Source organism: Dendrobates tinctorius, unplaced genomic scaffold (assembly GCF_039654945.1).
Source record: "Dendrobates tinctorius isolate UK_male_01 unplaced genomic scaffold, ASM3965494v1 ptg000061l, whole genome shotgun sequence".
In the NCBI taxonomy this organism is placed as follows: Eukaryota; Metazoa; Chordata; class Amphibia; order Anura; family Dendrobatidae; genus Dendrobates; species Dendrobates tinctorius.
The window spans coordinates 1,769,577-1,789,613 of NW_027361729.1; the positions used below are offsets into that span (position 1 = coordinate 1,769,577).

The 20,037-nt window shown below is 41.6% G+C and overlaps 1 protein-coding gene across 3 annotated transcripts in view; it reads left to right on the forward strand.

Moving 5' to 3' along the window:
• Positions 1–20,037, forward strand: part of AGBL4 (AGBL carboxypeptidase 4) — a 1,778,944-nt gene that overhangs the window by 992,541 nt on the left and 766,366 nt on the right. For all 3 annotated transcript variants that reach the window (XM_073579164.1, XM_073579165.1, XM_073579166.1), the window contains exon 5: positions 10,967–11,183. In XM_073579164.1, the coding sequence (XP_073435265.1) occupies positions 10,967–11,183 (217 nt within the window). The remainder of the gene's footprint in view (positions 1–10,966; positions 11,184–20,037) is intronic.

The following is a 20,037-nucleotide window of genomic DNA, read 5'->3' on the forward strand; positions in this document are numbered from 1 at the left end:
TCCATTACAGATATCGACACCTTTGGAGAAAATGTTAAAATTTTAAATAAAGGGTAGCCTTCGAGCTACAGATGATCGAATAAATTTGAACAAAATTAAATTCTACTCAAATTTTTACAAAAAGTAGCATTTGTCAAATGCTGATTTTTTTTGTAATTCACCTTTGCGAGGATAGAGCAAAATGGCGGCTGCTAGGTTTCATTATTCTGAATTGTAAAAGGTCATCAAAACGTAAGAAAAAAAAATGCTTATATTCACCTTACTGCCCAACTCTCCACCCCGTCCGCGTCATCCGTCTGGTTCTTGCCAGTCGCTCTGAAATCCCCGGAACTCCCAGGACTTTGAGTAATTGCGTAGAGTTCTTCAGTCCCATATGAAAGCCAGACGGTCCTGGCGTCATGGTGTCACAGTATGCACCATGACCTTGGGTGCTCATGTGCACAAGCCTCCCAGGCCTCATCAAAGCCAGAAGTCCTGGCCAAACATGAGAGACACGTAGATTTCAGCGGGAGCGGCAGCACTCTTTAGAGGTGTCAAGGACCGGAGAGGTGACGATGAGGAGCGGAGAGGCTGGAGAGGTGATCGGTAAGGTGAATAAATTATTATTATTTTTTTACATATTACTTTTTGAATTCTCTGGGGTCTGGAGAGAACTCAATACATAATAAGGGACATTCAATTTGCAATGAATAACTGTTCCGCAAATCGAACTTCCTGTGGAAAATCCGCGCAAACAGACAAATTTTGAATCTTGATAAATAATATTTGCGCTATAGCTTAATTTACAGGAATAGAAGGACCGCAAGAGAAGAGGGCCTTATAATTGATATATCAATTGGCCCCAAAAATAATGTTTTTAACGATCTTAGTATCTCCAATTACTGTACATAAGATGAATACCGGTCTTGCTAGGATAAATACCAATGTGGTTGATAGAATCTTGAGATACTTAGGCAGTACAACATAGCCTAATTATGGTTCAGGAGGTTTGATAACGGCCACAATAAAGTGAAATAGGTGATATTTTAGGCAAGGAATAAAATTTACATAAAGATATTAGTCATGCTATGAACACTAATTAACATAGTTTTTTTTTTATATTTATAAGGTAAATATATTGGACAATCACTGTATAAAGGCAGTGCTTTAAAACCTATGTGTCGGGAGCTCACTCGCACCCCTCCTTAGTTGTATATGCCCCTTCTACAATTTCATATTTCGCAATCATATTCATAGATTATATATCATAGAGACCTTCATGACATTGGGTAGTTGTGTGGTGAAAGCCAGTATTGAGTTGAGAGGACCAAAATTTATCCAACATTTCCTACATAAGGAAAGCCGCTATATTTCTGAAACGCGTTGGATGACACGAGAGACATTTTTTGTATTATTATTCGCTGTGGTATTAGTTGTAATAAAGATTATATATTAGACTAGCTGAAGAGCCCAGCGTGGCCTGGGCATAGTAACCAACTGTGGTTAGTTATAACAAATTATAATGATTATATTGCAAATAAAAACATTTCACATCATATATTCAGCACTACAGATTTGCAACACAAATTAACTAAACAATTACCCAAGTATCCTCTCCTGTGTGATACTTTCTGCTGAGCTGTGTATCTAATCCTATCCTGTGTGTTACTGACTGCTCAGCCGTGTATCTAATCCTATCCTGTGTGATACTGTCTGCTGAGCCGTGTATCTAATCCTATCCTGTGTGATACTGACTGCTGAGCCGTGTATCTAATCCTATCGTGTGTTACTGACTGCTCAGCCGTGTATCTAATCCTATCCTGTGTGTTACTGACTGCTCAGCCGTGTATCTAATCCTATCCTGTGTGAGTGATACTGAATGCTCAGCCGTGTATCTAATCCTATCCTGTGTGAGTGATACTGACTGCTGAGCTGTGTATCTAACCCTATCCTGTGTGATACTGACTGCTGAGCCATGTATCTAACCCTATCTTCTGTGATACTGACTGCTGAGCCGAGTACCTAATCCTATCATGTGTGTTACTGACTGCTCAGTCGCGTATCTAATCCTATCCTGTGTGATACTGACTGCTGAGCCGTGTATCTACTCCTATCCTGTGTGATACTGACTGCTGAGCCGTGTATATAATCCTATTCTGTGTGATACTGACTGCTCAGCCGTGTATCTAATCCTATCCTGTGTGATACTGACTGCTGAGCCGTGTATCTAATCCTATTCTGTGTGATACTGGGCTCCCCCTGCTGTCTGTGTCAGAGGGTGGTCTGTGTTGGCACGGTAATAAATTGTGTTATTTCCAGCTTTACAGAAGGACGATAACACCATAGAAATGATAAGAATAATAGGCCTCAGTTACCACAACTGTCTACAAAGAAAACTGTTGCTGATAGCAACCAATCACAGCTCATTTTTCATCTTTTAAACAGCTCTGTGACAGCGTGACGAGTTTTGAGTGGCGACTTTTGTGTTTTGACTTTTATGTGGCGAGGTTGGTGTATGTGTGGTGAAATGTGTGCTGAGGGTGTTATATGTGTTGGAGCACGTGGTAGTGTGTGGCGCATTTTGTGTGTGTTCATATCCCCGTGTGTGGTGAGTATCCCATGTCAGGGCCCCACCTTAGCAACTGTACGGTATATACTGTTTGGCGCCATCGCTCTCATTCTATAAGTCCCCCTTGTTCACATCTGTCAGCTGTCAATTTGCCTCCAAGACTTTTCCTTTCACTTTTTCCCCATTATGTAGATAGGGGCAAAATTGTTTGGTGAATTGGAATGCGCGGGGTTAAATTCTCGCCTCACAACATAGCCTATGACGCTCTCAGGGTCCAGACGTGTGCGACGGTGCGGATGCCAATCCCGGACATACACACATTGAGCTTTATATATTAGATAATTCTTTGACTTATAATTATTGTGTTCATTTCTGGCCACTCTGTACCTCCTTATGTGGGGAAACATAGTGACTCCGCCTGATCGTGTATTTCTATGCAGATGTCACACTTGGGTCAAGAGAGCCGCCAGCCAGTCCGTGCACTACGTTCTGATCTTGGCCAGGTTCATACTGCCGTCTGACTGCACTCGCTATCTCAGCCTTTCTCTGGCTACTCAAGAACCAGAGCTGTCAATTTAGGGAGAAGGGAGCACAAATAAGTACAAAAAAATGGCTGGGAAGATGCCAGAACGGTTTGACCACGCCAAGGATGCACTGAGCGCATGTGCTTGGTTTGAACAGTCATTTCGTGCTGAAAGACTCCAATTTAAGTGCCGGTATTTTTAGCTTAAAAATATTTTTTGGCATTTCTTTTTTCTTAAATATTTTGCACAGTTTGCCTTCTGTAGCCTCTGTGTTGTACTGTGTCTATCGCTGAATGCAGAATGAGTTAACTGAGAATCCATCTGTGAGATCGTTCTGCCAGGAGAGACTGTAAAGTTAATAATCTGTCTTTTACAGAAGACAGTTGGTTGAAAAATCTGTAATATATTACAGCATCCACAAAATTTATGCGACTTTACCAAATCTACGGTAATTCACACACTGTGAAAAAAAAATTGACCTGGGGTGCAAATTTAAAAATTTGGAATGTGTTAATATTTGCTGCCGATTTTGCCTAAAAAATGTCACCCTTGCCATTGCAAATTGTAAAATCCCAGGCAAAGTCACAACTAACCTCCGTAAGGCTAGTTTCACACTAGCGTTTTGAGGTGCAGCGGATGCTTGCCGTGAAGCTCCGCCCCCTGCCGCGCCTCCTCAGATCAGCTCCACCTATGGGCGCATGACGCTGCATGCAACCTGCATACCCATCTTTAGCATTGGGTACGCAGGTCATGCGCAGGTATGCTTTTGCTGGCGCATGTGTCCTTTTGACGGTGCGCCGGCCGCACCAAAATGCAACACGATGCGTTTGGCACAGGTCGGCGCACCGTCAAAAGGACGCATGCGCCGGCAAAAGCATACCTGCGCATGGCCTGCGTACCCAATGCAAAAGATAGGGTACGCAGGTCGCATGCAGCGTCATGCGCCCATAGGTGGAGCTGACCAGAGGAGGCCCGGAAGGGGGCGGAGCTTCACGGCGAGCGTCCGCTGCGCCTCAAAACGCTAGTGTGAAACTAGCCTAAAACATACCGTGTATACAGATATTATTGTGGCTTTTCCTACTAATTTGCTGTGGATCAGTGGCAAAATCCTTGACAGAAAATCAAAAGTCATTAATTTGTATGTGCGCACGTACCCTAATATGTGAGCGCTGAGCACATCATTTTGATTACCACCCCAGGGTCTCTAATTGTTCTTAATGTTGTGACTTTTCTCTGATCATAACATGTAAAAAAAAAAAAAACCCTCTCTTCGACACTTGATGATTTTCCACTGCTTGGAATGTGACTGCGTCCTGCCAGCTTTTGAGTGTATTAGTATTCCGCTGGCAGCGAGCTCTAGGTTGGGAATTTTACTTATTTATTTATTTTTGTGTCCATAACCAGAGGGAACAATCACACTCAAGCGGTTTTTTTTCTTTCCGGCTATAAACCAGCCAACGTAATTGGTTTTAATTTTAATTTTTGTAATGGCGTTAAATTAATAGGAGCAGCTGCGGTCACAGTGTGTGGGTGTCCTTTTCCAGAAGGCAGAGCGCAAAAAAATGAAAAAAAAAAAATAGTAATAAAGAGGGGGGGGGGGGGGGGAAGTAAATAGTGCACAGGGTAGGACAATAAAGGTTAATTCAAGAAGCAAGCAATGTCTTTGGCTTAGCCGAACGGACGCGAAAAGGAAAAACTAAAATAAAGACGCAACCAATCGCTAGCAATATCGCTAAAGCATCACCGATTTTGTGACGCAGCAGCGATATTGCTAGCGATATCGCTATGTGATACTTACCTCCGACCGGCTCCCCCGCTGTCTGTCGCTGATCACGCGAGATCGTGCAGCTCCATTTCTCGTTGAGCGCTTCCTGCTGGGCTTCCTGCTGGCGCCAACGAAAAGGCTCATCTATTAGGTGCGCCAATTCTGGCGCTTTGCCCGGCTCTTCCCTATTGCCCTGTGGGGGTGTGCAAGTGGGGTTCATATTTTTGTGAGTTATGTCACTTTTGTATTGTCTGGTGAAATCAAGCCCACAGCTTACTAATGGAGAGACGACGATAAGACTGCTTTCACACATCCAGCTTTTTGAATCCGGCACGATGCGGCGAAATTTGGAACAACCGGATCCGGCATCGGATCCGGTTTTGTCCCATAGAGTTGTATTGTCGCCGCACCGTGCCGGATGGGTATGCGGCGCATCCGGTTTTTGCTGGATACGGCAAGAAGTAGCCGTCCGTGTCTGCAAAAAAACGTTCGCTGCAACGTTTTTTGATAGCGCTGGACCGATTTTTCTCACAGCGCATGCGTGAACACCGTGAGTCTTGCGCTGCTCTTTTAAATGTGGGCGCCACCGTATCCGGCCACACAGGCATCCGGTGTCTCCGGCACATCCTGGATCCGCCTCTACGGCTTTTCGCCGCACGGCGCCGGATTCAAAAAGCCGGATGTGTGAAAGCAGCCTAAGACACCTATCCATTACTAACCCCATAGTGATATTGTATAAAAAACACACACACCCAGAATAAAGTCCTTTATTTGAAATAATGACACAGACTCTAGTATTTACTTTAAATTAACCCTTACTCCAGGTGACATGGGCATCAGCGGTTAGGCATTAAGATGAGTTTATGGTGTTTTTTATTTCTTACAGAAGACAAGGATTTCAGAGTTTAGGTGTAAGGTGAGTATATACTGTTTTTTTATTTTTATATCAATAGTTATTTCTTTATTTTAACTTTTTTTACATTGAACACAGGCACTGGCAGATGACTACGCCCATTAGCCATTGCCTGCTCTCGTTGTTATTAGCGACAGCAGGCATAGGCTGAAGGGAGTAGTACTCTCTCATCAGCTGATACCTGCTGACCTTTTGACATCTGACAGCAGGACCCCGCAAGCACTCTGACCAACAGTAACGATCTTCTCGACAGTAATATTTCCGTCGATCAGAACACAGCCTTAGTGGAATCTCGATTATTTACCAAATTTTGCCGATTTTGAAGGCATTGCTCGGGAATCTGAACATGAATCCGAATGTGCAAAGTTCATGCCGACTTTGAGATTGGCGATCGTTTTCCGAACAAGTTCACTCATCTCTAGTGATGAGGAAACGTGCCCGGATATGGTGTTATCCGAGCATGCTCGGATGCTAACTGAGTGTCTTCGGAATGCTCGAATAATATGATGGAGTCCCCGTGGCTGCTTGTCTCAAGGCTGTTCAACAGCACCAACCCATGTAGGGATTGCCTGTTTGTTAGTCTATGTGCTCAGAAAGATCTATTGCTGATCATTATCTGCACATTGGAAGCGCAGTTGGCCTGTCTAAATAGGGTTCGAATTTTAGCTTAATGGTGGCAGTTTAAGTGCCACATGGAATCTAAGAAAAATACACTTTAACTTTTACCTCTCCAACCATATTAACAGCGTATCTGCCCTTTCACACAAAACCTGTAAAAAAGCAAGGTCTTGTTATCCTCAGCCGTCACAAGTGAAAACTTCTTTTGGTGCACATACCAGTCAAAAATATCCAATAACTGTGTCTATTTTGCTTCTCTGTAACAACTATTTTTGTATTTCTCTTTATTTGCATTCTGCCAGCACTATAGGTACTGGAACATGTTTTGCATCACTTTCCAATGTAAAATATCTGACCTCTGTATGGGACTTGGACTTTTGCCTACAGTAATAATGGTGCAAATTTTCCCTTCCACCAATAGTGCGTGCACCCCAAAATATGTATGGGGGCATTTGTGTTTCCTCCTCTGACTCAGGTCAATCAAAATGCAGCTACGCCCACAGAGACATTCTGTGGTATACACCCAGTTAGTCATAGGGAAAATTTGCATCTTTATTACCAAGGGGGCATAACTTTGGAATGGAAAGGCGCAGAAGAAAAACAAAAACTGTTCAAGAATCAGTATATCAGGGGTAATTGGATGAGAAGCTAAATTTAATTTAAAAAAAAAATCCAATGAAAAGTCTTCTTTAAAGCTATATCCATAATTGTGTAAAATAACAGTCTAGATGTGTCATTCTGTCTTTTCCACCTAGTATAAACTGTGTCACATTTTATCTTTTTGGTTAAAACTGTTTAAGTTTGCATTTAGTTAGGAGAGCTGTGCCGTCTGTGAGGATGGTATACTAGGAAATATAGGAAGAGACCAGGTAATTCCTATATATTATCAATAGCCACAAAATCATGTTCCCAGTACATTTGCGAAAAAATAAATAAAAATGGCTAACCCCTTTAAGGTATTTTGCAATAAAATAAAAAAAATAGGATATATTGATCTCATGGGTTTTGGATTATTGAACTTGACTTTGCAGTGTGTTGTTTTTTTACTTTTGAATTACTGTTTTCGTCTTTGAACGACTACCTAAAGTGTCCACGTTTTTTTTTTTCTTAATAAATAAGATTTTCTTTTCACTGCGGTACAGAGAGCTGTTAAGACAGAAAATGCCTCCGAGTCACACGTATGACAGACAAATATTTAAGCCAGATGGCCTGGGAACTAGACTTGCACACTTTAGCCAGAGGCAGGGATAGAGCCGGTGTCATGATGGGTAATAAAGCAGATGTTTAACTTCTGCGCTGAAAGGTAAAATAAATTGAAAATACATGTCTTAGAGTGGCTGAAACAGAGAAGCGTTTTCAAACTGTCCAACATCAGAAAAGTACATTTTGCAAAGTTTAAAATGTTTTGAAAGAAACTGCAAAACTATAGGCACAGGGCTGCTGGAGAACTGAAATGTCTGATTATTCCTCTTGGTAATCTGGCAACCACAAGGGAAGAGTTAGATGGCTGTATAACTCGGACGAGGATCGCAACGCAAAGCACAGACTGCCAAAGCCCAAGAGGACTGTCCCGTAATGCCCAACAGCTATGACATCACATCCTAGTTTATCAAGCGGATTAGCATGTCTTGTCCAGTGGTGGTTAGTCCACCACTGGGTTATGGGAGATGAGCAGTTCCAAGTGGAGGACAGTCAGGAGCAAGACTAGTGATGTGTATGACATAGCTAGATTCTGTCTCTCTTATCCCATTTCCAATATTGAGATCCACATGATGTTATGTGCTGCAAATTTGAATTTTGGAGGAAAATTTGATGAATTTAAATTTGAAACGATCCGGTCATCTCTACCGTCCAGCTTTTCCAAATATGTTTTCCATGAAATATTTTGTACAGCAGATGTAAAGAGTTTGGCCCATCTTGGACAAAGATGGAATATGTATAGGATATGCCATAACTGTCTGAGAGTTGACTGTCAGACCACTGGGACCCTCAATTCTCCATTCTGTCAGCGTGCCAAGGCCTGTTTAGAGAAAAATGCAAGTCCAAGCAGTGAGATTCTCATTTGTAAGGCATTTATGACATATCCTATTGACATGACACTATTGATCTAGGTGGAGACACCCCTTCAAGACTTAGCTGGGTATTATGTACTGAGCGTATGAGATAAGAAATGTCCTCAGAACCCGTCTCCTTTGGCTCAGTCCCTGCTTTCTGCTTGCAAGGATAACTATGTCTGGGTCTTACAATATGCATTACACAGGCAGATAAATGGAAGGTGTCGAATAAAATTAAAGCGTTCAGTGCCAATTTCCTAAACCAATATTTACATTCCTAACGCGGCTGGGTTACAACCTGCATTTCCCCAGTCATGCCTGAGAACCACACGATCTGCTGACTCAGAGGAGAGCGATCCTGACTATTTAAACACATTAAAAAAAAATTCAAAATCTCTTTTATTCAGCAGGTCTGTGCATTTTATGCCAAGCTGATGGGAATAATTCCAGTAAAATGCTGTGCCACTCGCATCCAGTCATTGTAAATGCATCCGCAATAATACATGACCTCGTCATCAGGTTGCTCATTAAGATGATAATATTTTACTTCTATGGAAATGAATTAACATTTGCAGTGTGAAAGTCTCATGGAGAGAAATGCAATTTGTGTGGAAATCTACAGTCCATATTACAAAGAAGAAATCAAGAAAAAACGTGCACTCTGTATTACCTAGTGAGGGCTCCGAGAGGACAGAGCACGGCAGTAGGGTTCATTGTGCCTCTTCATGCCTACACTGGGCATATTGGTTTTCCAAGGTGTGTTTCTTTACAATTTTAATATTAATTCAGAAAATAAGGTTTATTAAAGGATTTTATGCTCCAACAAAAAGCTGTCCAAGGGTATGTGCATTGCAGTGCGGCGTTTGCAGCGCGGCGTTTCAGAGAAAAAAAAAAAAACAGCGGCCGAGGACCAAGCCGTGCTGTAGACTATTCGGACAGGTGGATCCCTGGCAGCTCCTCCCTGCAGCGTTTCATGGTCAAACATACCTGGCTGAGATCCTACAACCAGTGCCTGATATATGTAATCTGGATTGGGCAGCATGTGTCAGCCGACATGTTCACTTCAAGGCTACTTTCACACATCAGGATTTTTCTGACAGGCAGGATCCAGCGTCGCGCCGGAGTGACGGATCTGGTGTAAATTTTGGAGAACTGAAAAAACATCCGTTTTTCTGCCGGATCCATCTAGCAGCTTTATATCTGTTTCCTGGGGGCTGGCCAATTGGATCTGAGCATGCGCAGACTTAAAAAACCGGATCCGGTGGCCGGATCCGTCTTTTTCCGGATCCGGCGCGTTGCGGCGCCCATAGACTTCCATTGTAGCAAAAAGCTGGAAGCACCGGATCTGGCACTGTCCGGTTTTTCGCCACAGACAAAAAATGTTACTAGAGACGTTTTTTCCAGACGCTGGAATCAAAATTTTTGCTGGCGAAAACCGGAAGAAACGGAAGGCCATGTGGCGCGATCTGGCGCTAATACAACTAAATGAGAAAAATGGTTCCGGCTCCTGATTTCGCCAGATCTGTTTTTTCTAAAAATAGCCGGATCCTGTCTGTCAGAAAAAAACTGATGTGTGAAAGTAGCCAAAATTGACAAAATGTCTTGCACCACTGCACCCTTCTACAAGTTGGTAGAAGCAGAATTGCATTAGATGTAGATTAAAAACTTTACCGTGATGTTCTCGCTGTTGTAGATTTCAGCTTTCAGCAGAATCATCAGCAGTCAGACATTGTCGGAGAATCAACTGTTTTACTTGTGTAGAGCAGCAGCGTTTCCGCTAGTGAATATAGTGAGGTAGTGACCCAAGTAAGATAAGTAAATGTCCTTTATTGTCCAAATACTGCATACATGCAATTGCTCACCTCAGATCACAGCCCAGAATAATAAAATAAAGTCCTGGGCCACTTTCACTGACACACCAAAACCTTTACTGCAGGCATAAATGAAAACTGTGTCCATGGGCCACTTGTAAGACTCGGACTGGAGGGAGAGATCCGTCCCACTACCATCCTACAGATCTCTACAAAAATTAAAGCCCAAGACAGATTTTCCTAAACTAACTTGGTTGAATAGCTTGACCAAGTCCACATTTACTTTTATTTTGCATGGTATCCACACCTGTGGCTGTGACTACAATACTCTCCAGCGGTTCAGTATGCTTCCAAGCACATTCTTGGGGATGCATAATGGCCCTCGCATATAATTCCCCTCACTGTCTCAAACTTGGTACATACAACAATCAGTATCTGCATCATCATCACATGGATTACAGGAAGGAAAAGCCAAAAAAAAGTCTGAGAAGTCATACAATACAGCCTAGAGAGTCTATCAACAACAGTTAACACAGCACCAACTGAGTCCTATCAAGATATTCCCTTTGCATAAGCCTGCAGCTGTAGTATATTCCACAACCCTCTTGAAGACTGTAAAACAACTATGTCTAGGTTATGTGTTGCCCCATACAGTGCCAGTCATTTCCCCATGCGCTGTGACTATTTTAAAACTAAATTACTATATAAACTTTGTTTCTTTATTTCTTTGCAGGCAGAGACTGCCTTCCAAAAATGTCTACTACTATCGGTGCCCAGATCATCGCAAAAACTATGTCATGTCTTTTGCCTTCTGCTTTGACCGAGAAGATGATGTTTACCAGTTTGCCTACTGTTTCCCGTACACTTACACCCGCCTGCAGCATTACTTGGAAAACCTCGACAGAATGAATCTGGACTACGTACACAGAGAGCTGCTTGGCTTAAGCGTGGTGAGTACCTATGGCGAGCCATTCGTTTTTTATCGTAAAATTAGTGTTTTGTTTTATTTTAGCACTTGCATTACAATACAGTAATAGAGATTGTACAAGAAGTGATGGAGCCTGATGAGAAACTCTTAGTATGACTTTATTTTTGCATCAGAGGTTGTCATGTGATCGGTTATTATCTAAGTTTAAAGGGGTTTCCCCAACATAACATTTAAGTCAAGAAACATTGACTCTAGTTGGTCAACCATTGGAATTCCCATTGTCAAGTCCCACAACTTGAGAACTATACAGTATTGTATTATGATTGTATTGTTGCTGTTATATGGCTATGCAATCAGATTTGCATTATGAAGTTTGTCCTATGCGTCTCCCTGTAGTCTAGCTCTAACCCCTCCCTTCTTCTTCCTCTGTTGGTATTGAGTTAGCCATGATTGTCTATTGCTCATTCTTCATACATTCCTGGTTCAGAATCATCTTTTCGACTGCTGGTGTTTTGTTTAATATAATACAAGAATTTCAGCCTGAGTATAAACTTCTTCTGGAATCTTCTTATTGTCACAAGTGTGTTCTATCAAACCAGGGAGATCTGGGGGTAGAAGATCTCTGCATATTGGGAATCACAGATTTTCCATTTAACCTGTGTGTTTGGGTCCTATATTAAATTAATTTGATTTCCTTTCATGTTGAAGAGATTAACGACTCTTTCTATGCTGGTCAGAAACTTGCAGCTCCATTTTCAGCTGTTTCTGATTGGGTCATTACCTCTTCCTATAAAACCTGGCCAGACCCTCTCTCTTGCCAGGGACAGCTCTTCTTCCTTGCTCTTTGGAGATACTGTGCTGGAGAGAGTTTGTTGTTGCTATTGGAGATTCGACTTCCTGAGGGGTGTGCTTAAGCTAATTGTTTGGAGAGAAGTTGTTGCGCAGGTGTTCTGTTGTATGGGTGTGTCTATCTCCTGGTCCCTGTTCCCATTTAGTTTGTTCCTCCCTGTCCCTATCCTCCTACCTATTGTTAGTTGGTGCTTTTGTATGATAGAGGTTTTCTGTTGTCCCTGTTGTCTTTTGTGTCTTGTTCACATTACATTTCTGCCCCAGGAACAATGGGGTGGGGGAGGGGACAGACCAGGAATTAACAGGAGGTCACAGACTCGGGCCTCTCTACCATTAAAGGGCCTGTCACACTAAGCGATATCGCTAGCAATATCGCTAGCTATAACGTCACTGGTTTTTGTGATGTTATAGCGATATTGCTAGCGATATTGCTATGTCTGATACTTACCTCCAACCGCTCCCCCGCTGGTTATCACTGATTGCGCGAGAACGTCCTGGACCGTTTCTCGTCGTCAGCTTCCTGCTGGGGCTTCCTGCTGGGGAGACGAGCGACGCATGGACACGGGCAGGAGGACATCAGGATCGCCTCGTCTGACAGGTAAGTAGCGACCCCCGACCCCTGCTATGTCGCTGGTGAGATCTGCCTGTGTGGCAGCTCACTAGCGACCACTTAGCGATGCACCAGCGATCCTGACCGCGTCATATCACTGGTCGGGATCGCTGGTGCATCGCTAAGTGTGACAGTACCTTAAGAGTATCCCCGGGACAGGGAGAGTTAGAGTCCCAGTTCCAGGGACAGTATGAAGCCCTCTCCACTACCAAAGACCGTCACAGCATGACACTTAGCTGAGTTGAAGCTATCTGATGACGTTTTTGGTGTGACTACTGGTTCAATACTGGTTCAATACAGACATACATAGAAATGCTGTCTAAGGAACCCCCACAATTGTGACTTAGTCATGGGGTCATAAAGTCATCACATCTGATGTGTTCCTTGTTACTAGTCAGAAAAATCATTAAAGAGTATCTAAATAATTAGAGTATGGACTTTCCCGGTCTCAGCCTCTCTTGTCTCTCCCCCATATTCAGACAGAGAAGGCCAGTAAGGGTAGCGTCACACAAACTCTTTCTCTAGTACTGCAAAAAAGAAAACCCAGCTCACCTGCCATAGTTTGTGTGTGGAGCTCGGGTGTCATCCCTGTGATAAAGAACGCCGGAGTCATGTTCGCAACGCGTTGCATTGCCCTCTCCCTCCCCACCTTTCCATTTTTTCACGACAAGGATGTATTTTTAAATAAATCTATTTTTCAAACAAACCCATTTGTTTTTACCTGGAACTGGACTTTCCTCTTGGTTTCTGCAATCTCTTTCTCTCCATTTGAGAATAATGGTCTGATTATTCTGATCAGAGTTTGATCAGAGCGGCATCAGTTTTTCTTGGACGTAGAAAAAAAATAGTTTCTCCGCCTACTCCATTCTGTCAGTTCGCGAAAATCGGACCACACTCGGATATAATTCGAGTGAGGTCCAATGTTTTTCACACACCCATAGATGTGCATTGCTGAGTTTGATCCAATACTTGGATCGAAATTGGACAACTAGGTCTTAGGAAAAAATTAGACATGTAAACAGCCCTTTAGTATATCATGCTGTTGCTGTGCTGCGATTGGCTGCTGTGGGCAGAGAAGATTTTCTAAACCCAGCTTCCAAAGAGTGGTGGTGGTGTCCATAGCATCCAATCATGGCGTATATATAATTTTATCTCAGCAGTATAAGGAATAAAAGTGGTGCTGTGATTGACTGTTATGGGCAGTAACAACAGATTTTTTTTTTTAATCACCGTTCATAACAGTGTGGTGGTGTCCATAGCAACCAATCAGAGCACAGTTTTCATTTGACCTCAGCAGTATAAGAACTGAAAGCTGCATTGTGATTGGTTGCTACGGGGAACAAAGGCAGATTTTCTTTTAGACAGAGTTCATTAGAGTGTGACGGTGCGCTTACCGCGATTCCTTTCAGCATTTAGTGGTTGTGGTGGATTAAGCTTCTGTTTCTAGCAATATGGCTACAAGGGGGTGTCGTAATTCACCCAACAACTTTTGCTGCATTTGTGGTTGTTTTGTAGTGAAGAAACAACAAGGGAACATTACAGACTTGACTAAAAAGTGTATTACAGGTACTTTGGTGTAAAACTAGGTGATGAGGACAGGTCGAGGGCTCCACATGCATTGTGTTCTGTTTGCGTAGAAGAACTGCGACAGTGGTCTAAAGGGAAGAAAGAGATCTTTCGTTTTGGTGTGCCTATGATCTGGAGGGAAACGTGAAATCATAGTGATGGCTGCTACTTTTGCACGTGCAACGTGGAGGAAATAAGAAGGAAATAAGAAGGAAATTATAAAATCGGACCTCCTGTCAGCAATTCGCCCTGTGCCTCATGGTCCAGAAATACCCAACCCTTCACCTCCGGAGAAACTTGAAGATACACTTGATTCAGAAGGTTCAGAACGTGAAGAGCAGGGTTCTTTCGAAGACTTTCACACTAGTCCCAACGAGCCACAGCTTTTTTCACAGCTTGAATTAAAAGTTTTAGTCAGGGACTTGGACTTTCCTGAACATTCTTCGAACTTTAGAACTTTTACATTAACAGTAAAGATTTTTCTTGTTCGTCTCGCTTGTATGTAATTTCACATGCGTTTTGTACAAAATCTATACATGATGTTAAAGAATGGAAGTGGTTTGTTTTTTTAAATCAGGACATAAGAAAACATAAGAATCAGTCATTGGATTTGAAAAAAAAATTCATAAACCCAAATTTTGCATACCTGTGTAATTAGAAAAAAAGTTACCCTTTAAAAACTCTCATTTCACACAAAACAAATCCAATACAACATCATGACATGTTAGCAAAACCCTTGACAACCACAACTCACATCAAATCCACTGGGAGGGAAGGTACATGCAGCATAGACATCTTCCGTATTGCGAAATTACCAGTATGTATTTTCCTCTAACAGGTAATTTTGTGCCACTCCAGATCTCTAGGGTAATTGTCCATTTACTAACTGAAGCATGGCTCATCTTCACCCACACTAAGGATAAAGACTCGGTTGCTTCTTTAGACCTCCATCTAAATACTTGGCAAAGTGGTTTTTCATACATCCCCCTGGGATCCAGAAAACTGAATACATGCCTAGTTAACGCCTACCTACCTGTGACAACCCTGGTTGTCTGGCTTTGGGGTACAAGTCTGCAGTCAATCTAAGTGACTGCAGACTTGTGAATCCTCACAACGTGCAGTGCATGAGCTATCAGGATTTCTTCTGTACCATCGCTGGGAGCAGGCAGGCTCAAGTATGCAATTTGTACACATGCGATCACTTGCCAACTAGACGTATACTAAATCACAGAGAAAAGCAAGCGATCAAAGAAATCCAACCAACAAAAAATGTATGAAACATATAAAAATTTATTCAAGGAAACAGGGAAGCAGGACAGGAATTGGAATCATGAGTTGACCATGGCAGCGTGCAAGCGACCAATGGGGTAAGCATGGAGTGAAAGGACCTATTAGAAACATCAATACAAGGCATATAACTGGATGTATAGTTAAACAAAACAGATGTCAGTTCCTAAAAAGAGTAATACGATCAAACAGGACAAGTACATAAATATATATTATAAACAAATGAACAATAGCAGACTTAATACCTGTTATGGTTGTATGTAACGGTCCACTCCAGCATACCCCCCCAACGCACGTTTCGGCAGATGGCCTTTCTCAAGGTACCCCTTGAGAAAGGCCATCTGCCGAAACGTGCGTTGGGGGGGTATGCTGGAGTGGACCGTTACATACAACCATAACAGGTATTAAGTCTGCTATTGTTCATTTGTTTATAATATATATTTATGTACTTGTCCTGTTTGATCGTATTACTCTTTTTAGGAACTGGCATCTGTTTTGTTTAACTATACATCCAGTTATATGCCTTGTATTGATGTTTCTAATAGGTCCTTTCACTCCATGCTTACCCCATTGGTCGCTTGCACGCTGCCATGGTCAACTCATGATTCCAATTCCTGTCCTGCTTCCCTGTTTCCTTGAATAAATTTTTACATGTTTCATACATTTTTTGTTGGTTGGATTTCTTTGATCGCTTGCTTTTCTCTGTGATTTATTCTATTTTGCGATTATCCTTGTATAGATATCCCTCATTATAATCCCAATTTTTCACATTTATAGTTTAGGATTGGTATTTTTATATCTGATTGAATGGGATTGGTATCCTTAATATGGTTATGAACTAGACATATACGTCTAGTCAGAATGTGGCTGGAAGAATGCAAATCGCACCTGATGCAGTCACCGGAGGATTCATAAGTCTGCAGTCATGTATATTGACTGCAGATTTATACCCCAAGCCTGGACAACCCCTTTAAAGTCCTACAAATTTGTCTCCATGTTTTTTTTCTTAAGGATTTTATACTGCAGCTTGTTCTGTCTATCTTTTCTGCATTGAAGCAAGGTACAAATCTGTTTTTTTTTTCTTGCCGAAATCAGACAGATGCTTTGCTTTTTTTTTACTACAATACAGACACTAGTTGTTTCACGCCATGTAATGGGATGATACTCATAATGAACGGTGCCGATAACATCGCACATCACTTTGAATTTCAACTAAATATTCTCACAATACCGTTCTCGTGAAATCCCTCTACATTTTCCTTCTAGAAGGAGAGTATTTAAAATGATAAAAGATAATTATATCACATTCCCGTCTGCGCCTCTGCTGCTGATTGTGTGGTGACAGGCTCTGTCAAAATGGTAAAAGCAAAGAAGGAGCAGTCAGAACATGTGTTGCGGTGTAAAGAAGACGGAAGGGAGCTGTGCACTCAGATCCCCCTCCCTTACCTTACAATGTCGCAGGCAGCTGCACTGCATTATGGGTCTGGATTTGCAATTTCTGGTTGCGGGGGGGTATATTAGGCCATCTAAACAATTCATCCTTCTAGACTCAAGGGTAGAGTCATTGCACTTTGGTCATACATCTGACTGAATAGAATTGTTGTAAATGTCCTATTTGTACAAGAGATAAAAGAATTAACAAAAAGGAAAAAAGTTCAAGGACAGACATAAATACCAATAATACAAATCTTTATGAGGAAATATGATTAATGACAAGAACTAATGAAATAAATAACCAACATGTTAAAGGAAAATAAATATGGAAGGTGGGTGAGCCTAAAAGAAGGACAGGGATGGAGTACTTTCCGAAGATATAAATTACTATAACAAAGTGCTTGGACAAAGAAATTGTATGTCTGATCAACCAGCCAAGGCACAAATATATACAAATAAATTACGAATAGAAATAATAGGTAGGTGTCAGAAATCATACAAAAAATATAAGGAAATACAGATAGAAAAAAAATTGTCATAGTGTTGCCAACACTATTGCAAATAGTCCCATAGAAAAGCAGCAATATATATATATATATATATAATGCACAAATATATTCAAGTAAAAGGACAAATAGGTAAAAAGGTATGTGTGTCCAGGTTCACCCACCAATGACCCCTGATGAAGAATCAGTGAAACGCGTGGAAAATGCCATGGAGAATATTTCACGAGGCACCGTGAAAGTGTCCCAGGAGATATTTTTTCATACAACAACAGGCCACATGTTGCTTATACTATGGTGAGCCTAAACATGCTACCATGGTCTCCAGCAAATCTGGGACATCAATACTTGGTAATTTAACAGGATCTGCCAGCAGCGGATCTTGATGATTTGCCCAAGTGCATTCAGCATCAAAACCTCACTGATAACAGCCGAGGTTCCAAGTACAGAGATTTCTGCACATGGCGCTCATACTCCATACTGAATAAATAGAGATATTTTGAAAATGTTGTTTCCATTCTTTCATAATTTACAGATTAGTAACATTCCATTCAGCCTCCAATTTAAGCATTTCCAGGACTTTTCCTTCTTGGTGTTGCAATTTTATTTTTGAGGAGTGTAGTTTAAATATGTATGTAAACTGTAAATGAAGAAGTAGATCACACACTTTAACTAATTAACCATTAAGTATTTATATGTTAATCAGTAATGGAACAAAATGTAAACCTAGATATATTTTTTTATTTGTAATTAATATATGCTGTATATATATATATATATATATATATATATATATATATATATATATATATGTATCCCGTAGAATGTAAGTCCGCAAGGACAGGGTCCCCTCCCCCCTGTACCAGTCTGTCATTGTAAATTTGTTTACTGTTAACGATATCTATAACTTTGTATGTAACAGCACCATGGAATTAATGGCGCTATATAAATAAATAATAATTATATATATATTTATATATATTTATATATATATATATATATATATATATATATACACACACACGTGTTTCTCACAAAATTAGAATATCATCAAAAAGTTAAGTTATTTCAGTTCTTCAATACAAAAAGTGAAACTCATATATTATATAGAGTCATTACAGAGTGTGTATTTCTGTCAATGTTGATGATTATGGCTTTACAAGATCATTCCACTGTTATCTATTTTCCTGTACTTCATCCACACTCCCATCAGCTGCAACTTCTTAACGTACTCCTCTTTTAATTTGATCCTTTTCTAGCAGTAGTAAGGCTGGTAAATTGACCACTGTTACACAACATCTGTCCAAGTATCCTAGGCTCCATTTCCTTCACCTGTGTCCGATGCGGATCAGTGACATCTCCTTACACCTATTTAAGGTCCATTTAGACACACACCTGTATTTTGGGATTGAGAATCTAGTGTTCCAAATTTGGTTTGATCCATTAGCTGTGCTTGTTGTGTTTTCAACTTGCATTCATCCTTTGTTGGGTTCCACTTCATCCGTCCTGCTGCTCCGGAGATTCCTGTGTGTGTGCCATGTCCTCACTTCCCACGTGCCTTCCTGCTGCATTAAAGGAGCTGTCCAGTCGAAATCGGTAAGTCTGTAGTCAGTCTGTGTGACTGTAGAATAATAAAGCCCCCTGTGCATGCACTGTGCGCTGCAGGGATTCGCCGGTTTCTGAGCCGGGACCGGAGGGTATGTATGAGTTATGCATACTCCCGGCCTGTGGGCATGGCCTCTTTCTATACACTTGTATTGAGCCGAGGCCGTGCCTCATATAGTCATGTGGCCAGCCAGTGAGCGAGTCCGACTAGAGGGTGCGCCCACTGGATGGGCTTTGAACAGGTGTATGTATAACACATACATACCCTCTGGTCTTGGCTTGGAAACCGTCTAATCGTCGCTGGTTGATTCCTAAGTCTGCGGTTACACAGAGTGACTGCAGGCTTATCAATTTGGACAGGACAAACCCTTTAATACCTGAGGTCCGTGTGTCCACCCAGACCTAAGGCTTAGAAGATCCACCAGACCTGGGGAGCCTAACAACTAAGCTTATCTTCCAGCCCAGAGAAGAAATCACTTGCATTACATATTCCCTTGAAAGCATTACTCCCTAATAAATGTGTTATTAAAGCAGATGTCACTTACATGGGCAGGTTCCAGCGCTGAATGTAATAGCACATGCGGCAGTGTTTGCCACAGGCAGAAGATTTCAATCTGGACGGAGAGGTGTTTTGCATAGGGATCTCCAGCTCCAATGGCGGCTACCGTTGCAAAACTGGAAGTGTACTAGATGGACAACAAAGGTTTGGTGGAATGAAAGTGACCAAATATAGTTGTTTCAATGCATCCTAAGAATTTTGGGATCTATGGTTATCAATACCATGGATGGCAAGAAGAATAAATGAATTAATTTTGGAACAAATCATGCCAGACATGTTACTCGAAGCAAGAATCACCAAGCTAAGACTTCCCTAACTTTGGACACATTGTATAAAGAGAGCAATTGATGCAGAAGGATATTATTGTCTGAAAAATAGAGGGAACAAGACAGAGAGGAAGACCAGCAATCCAATGACTTGATATTATCAGAATAATGGTGTAGAAGACCCTGGTGGACCTATC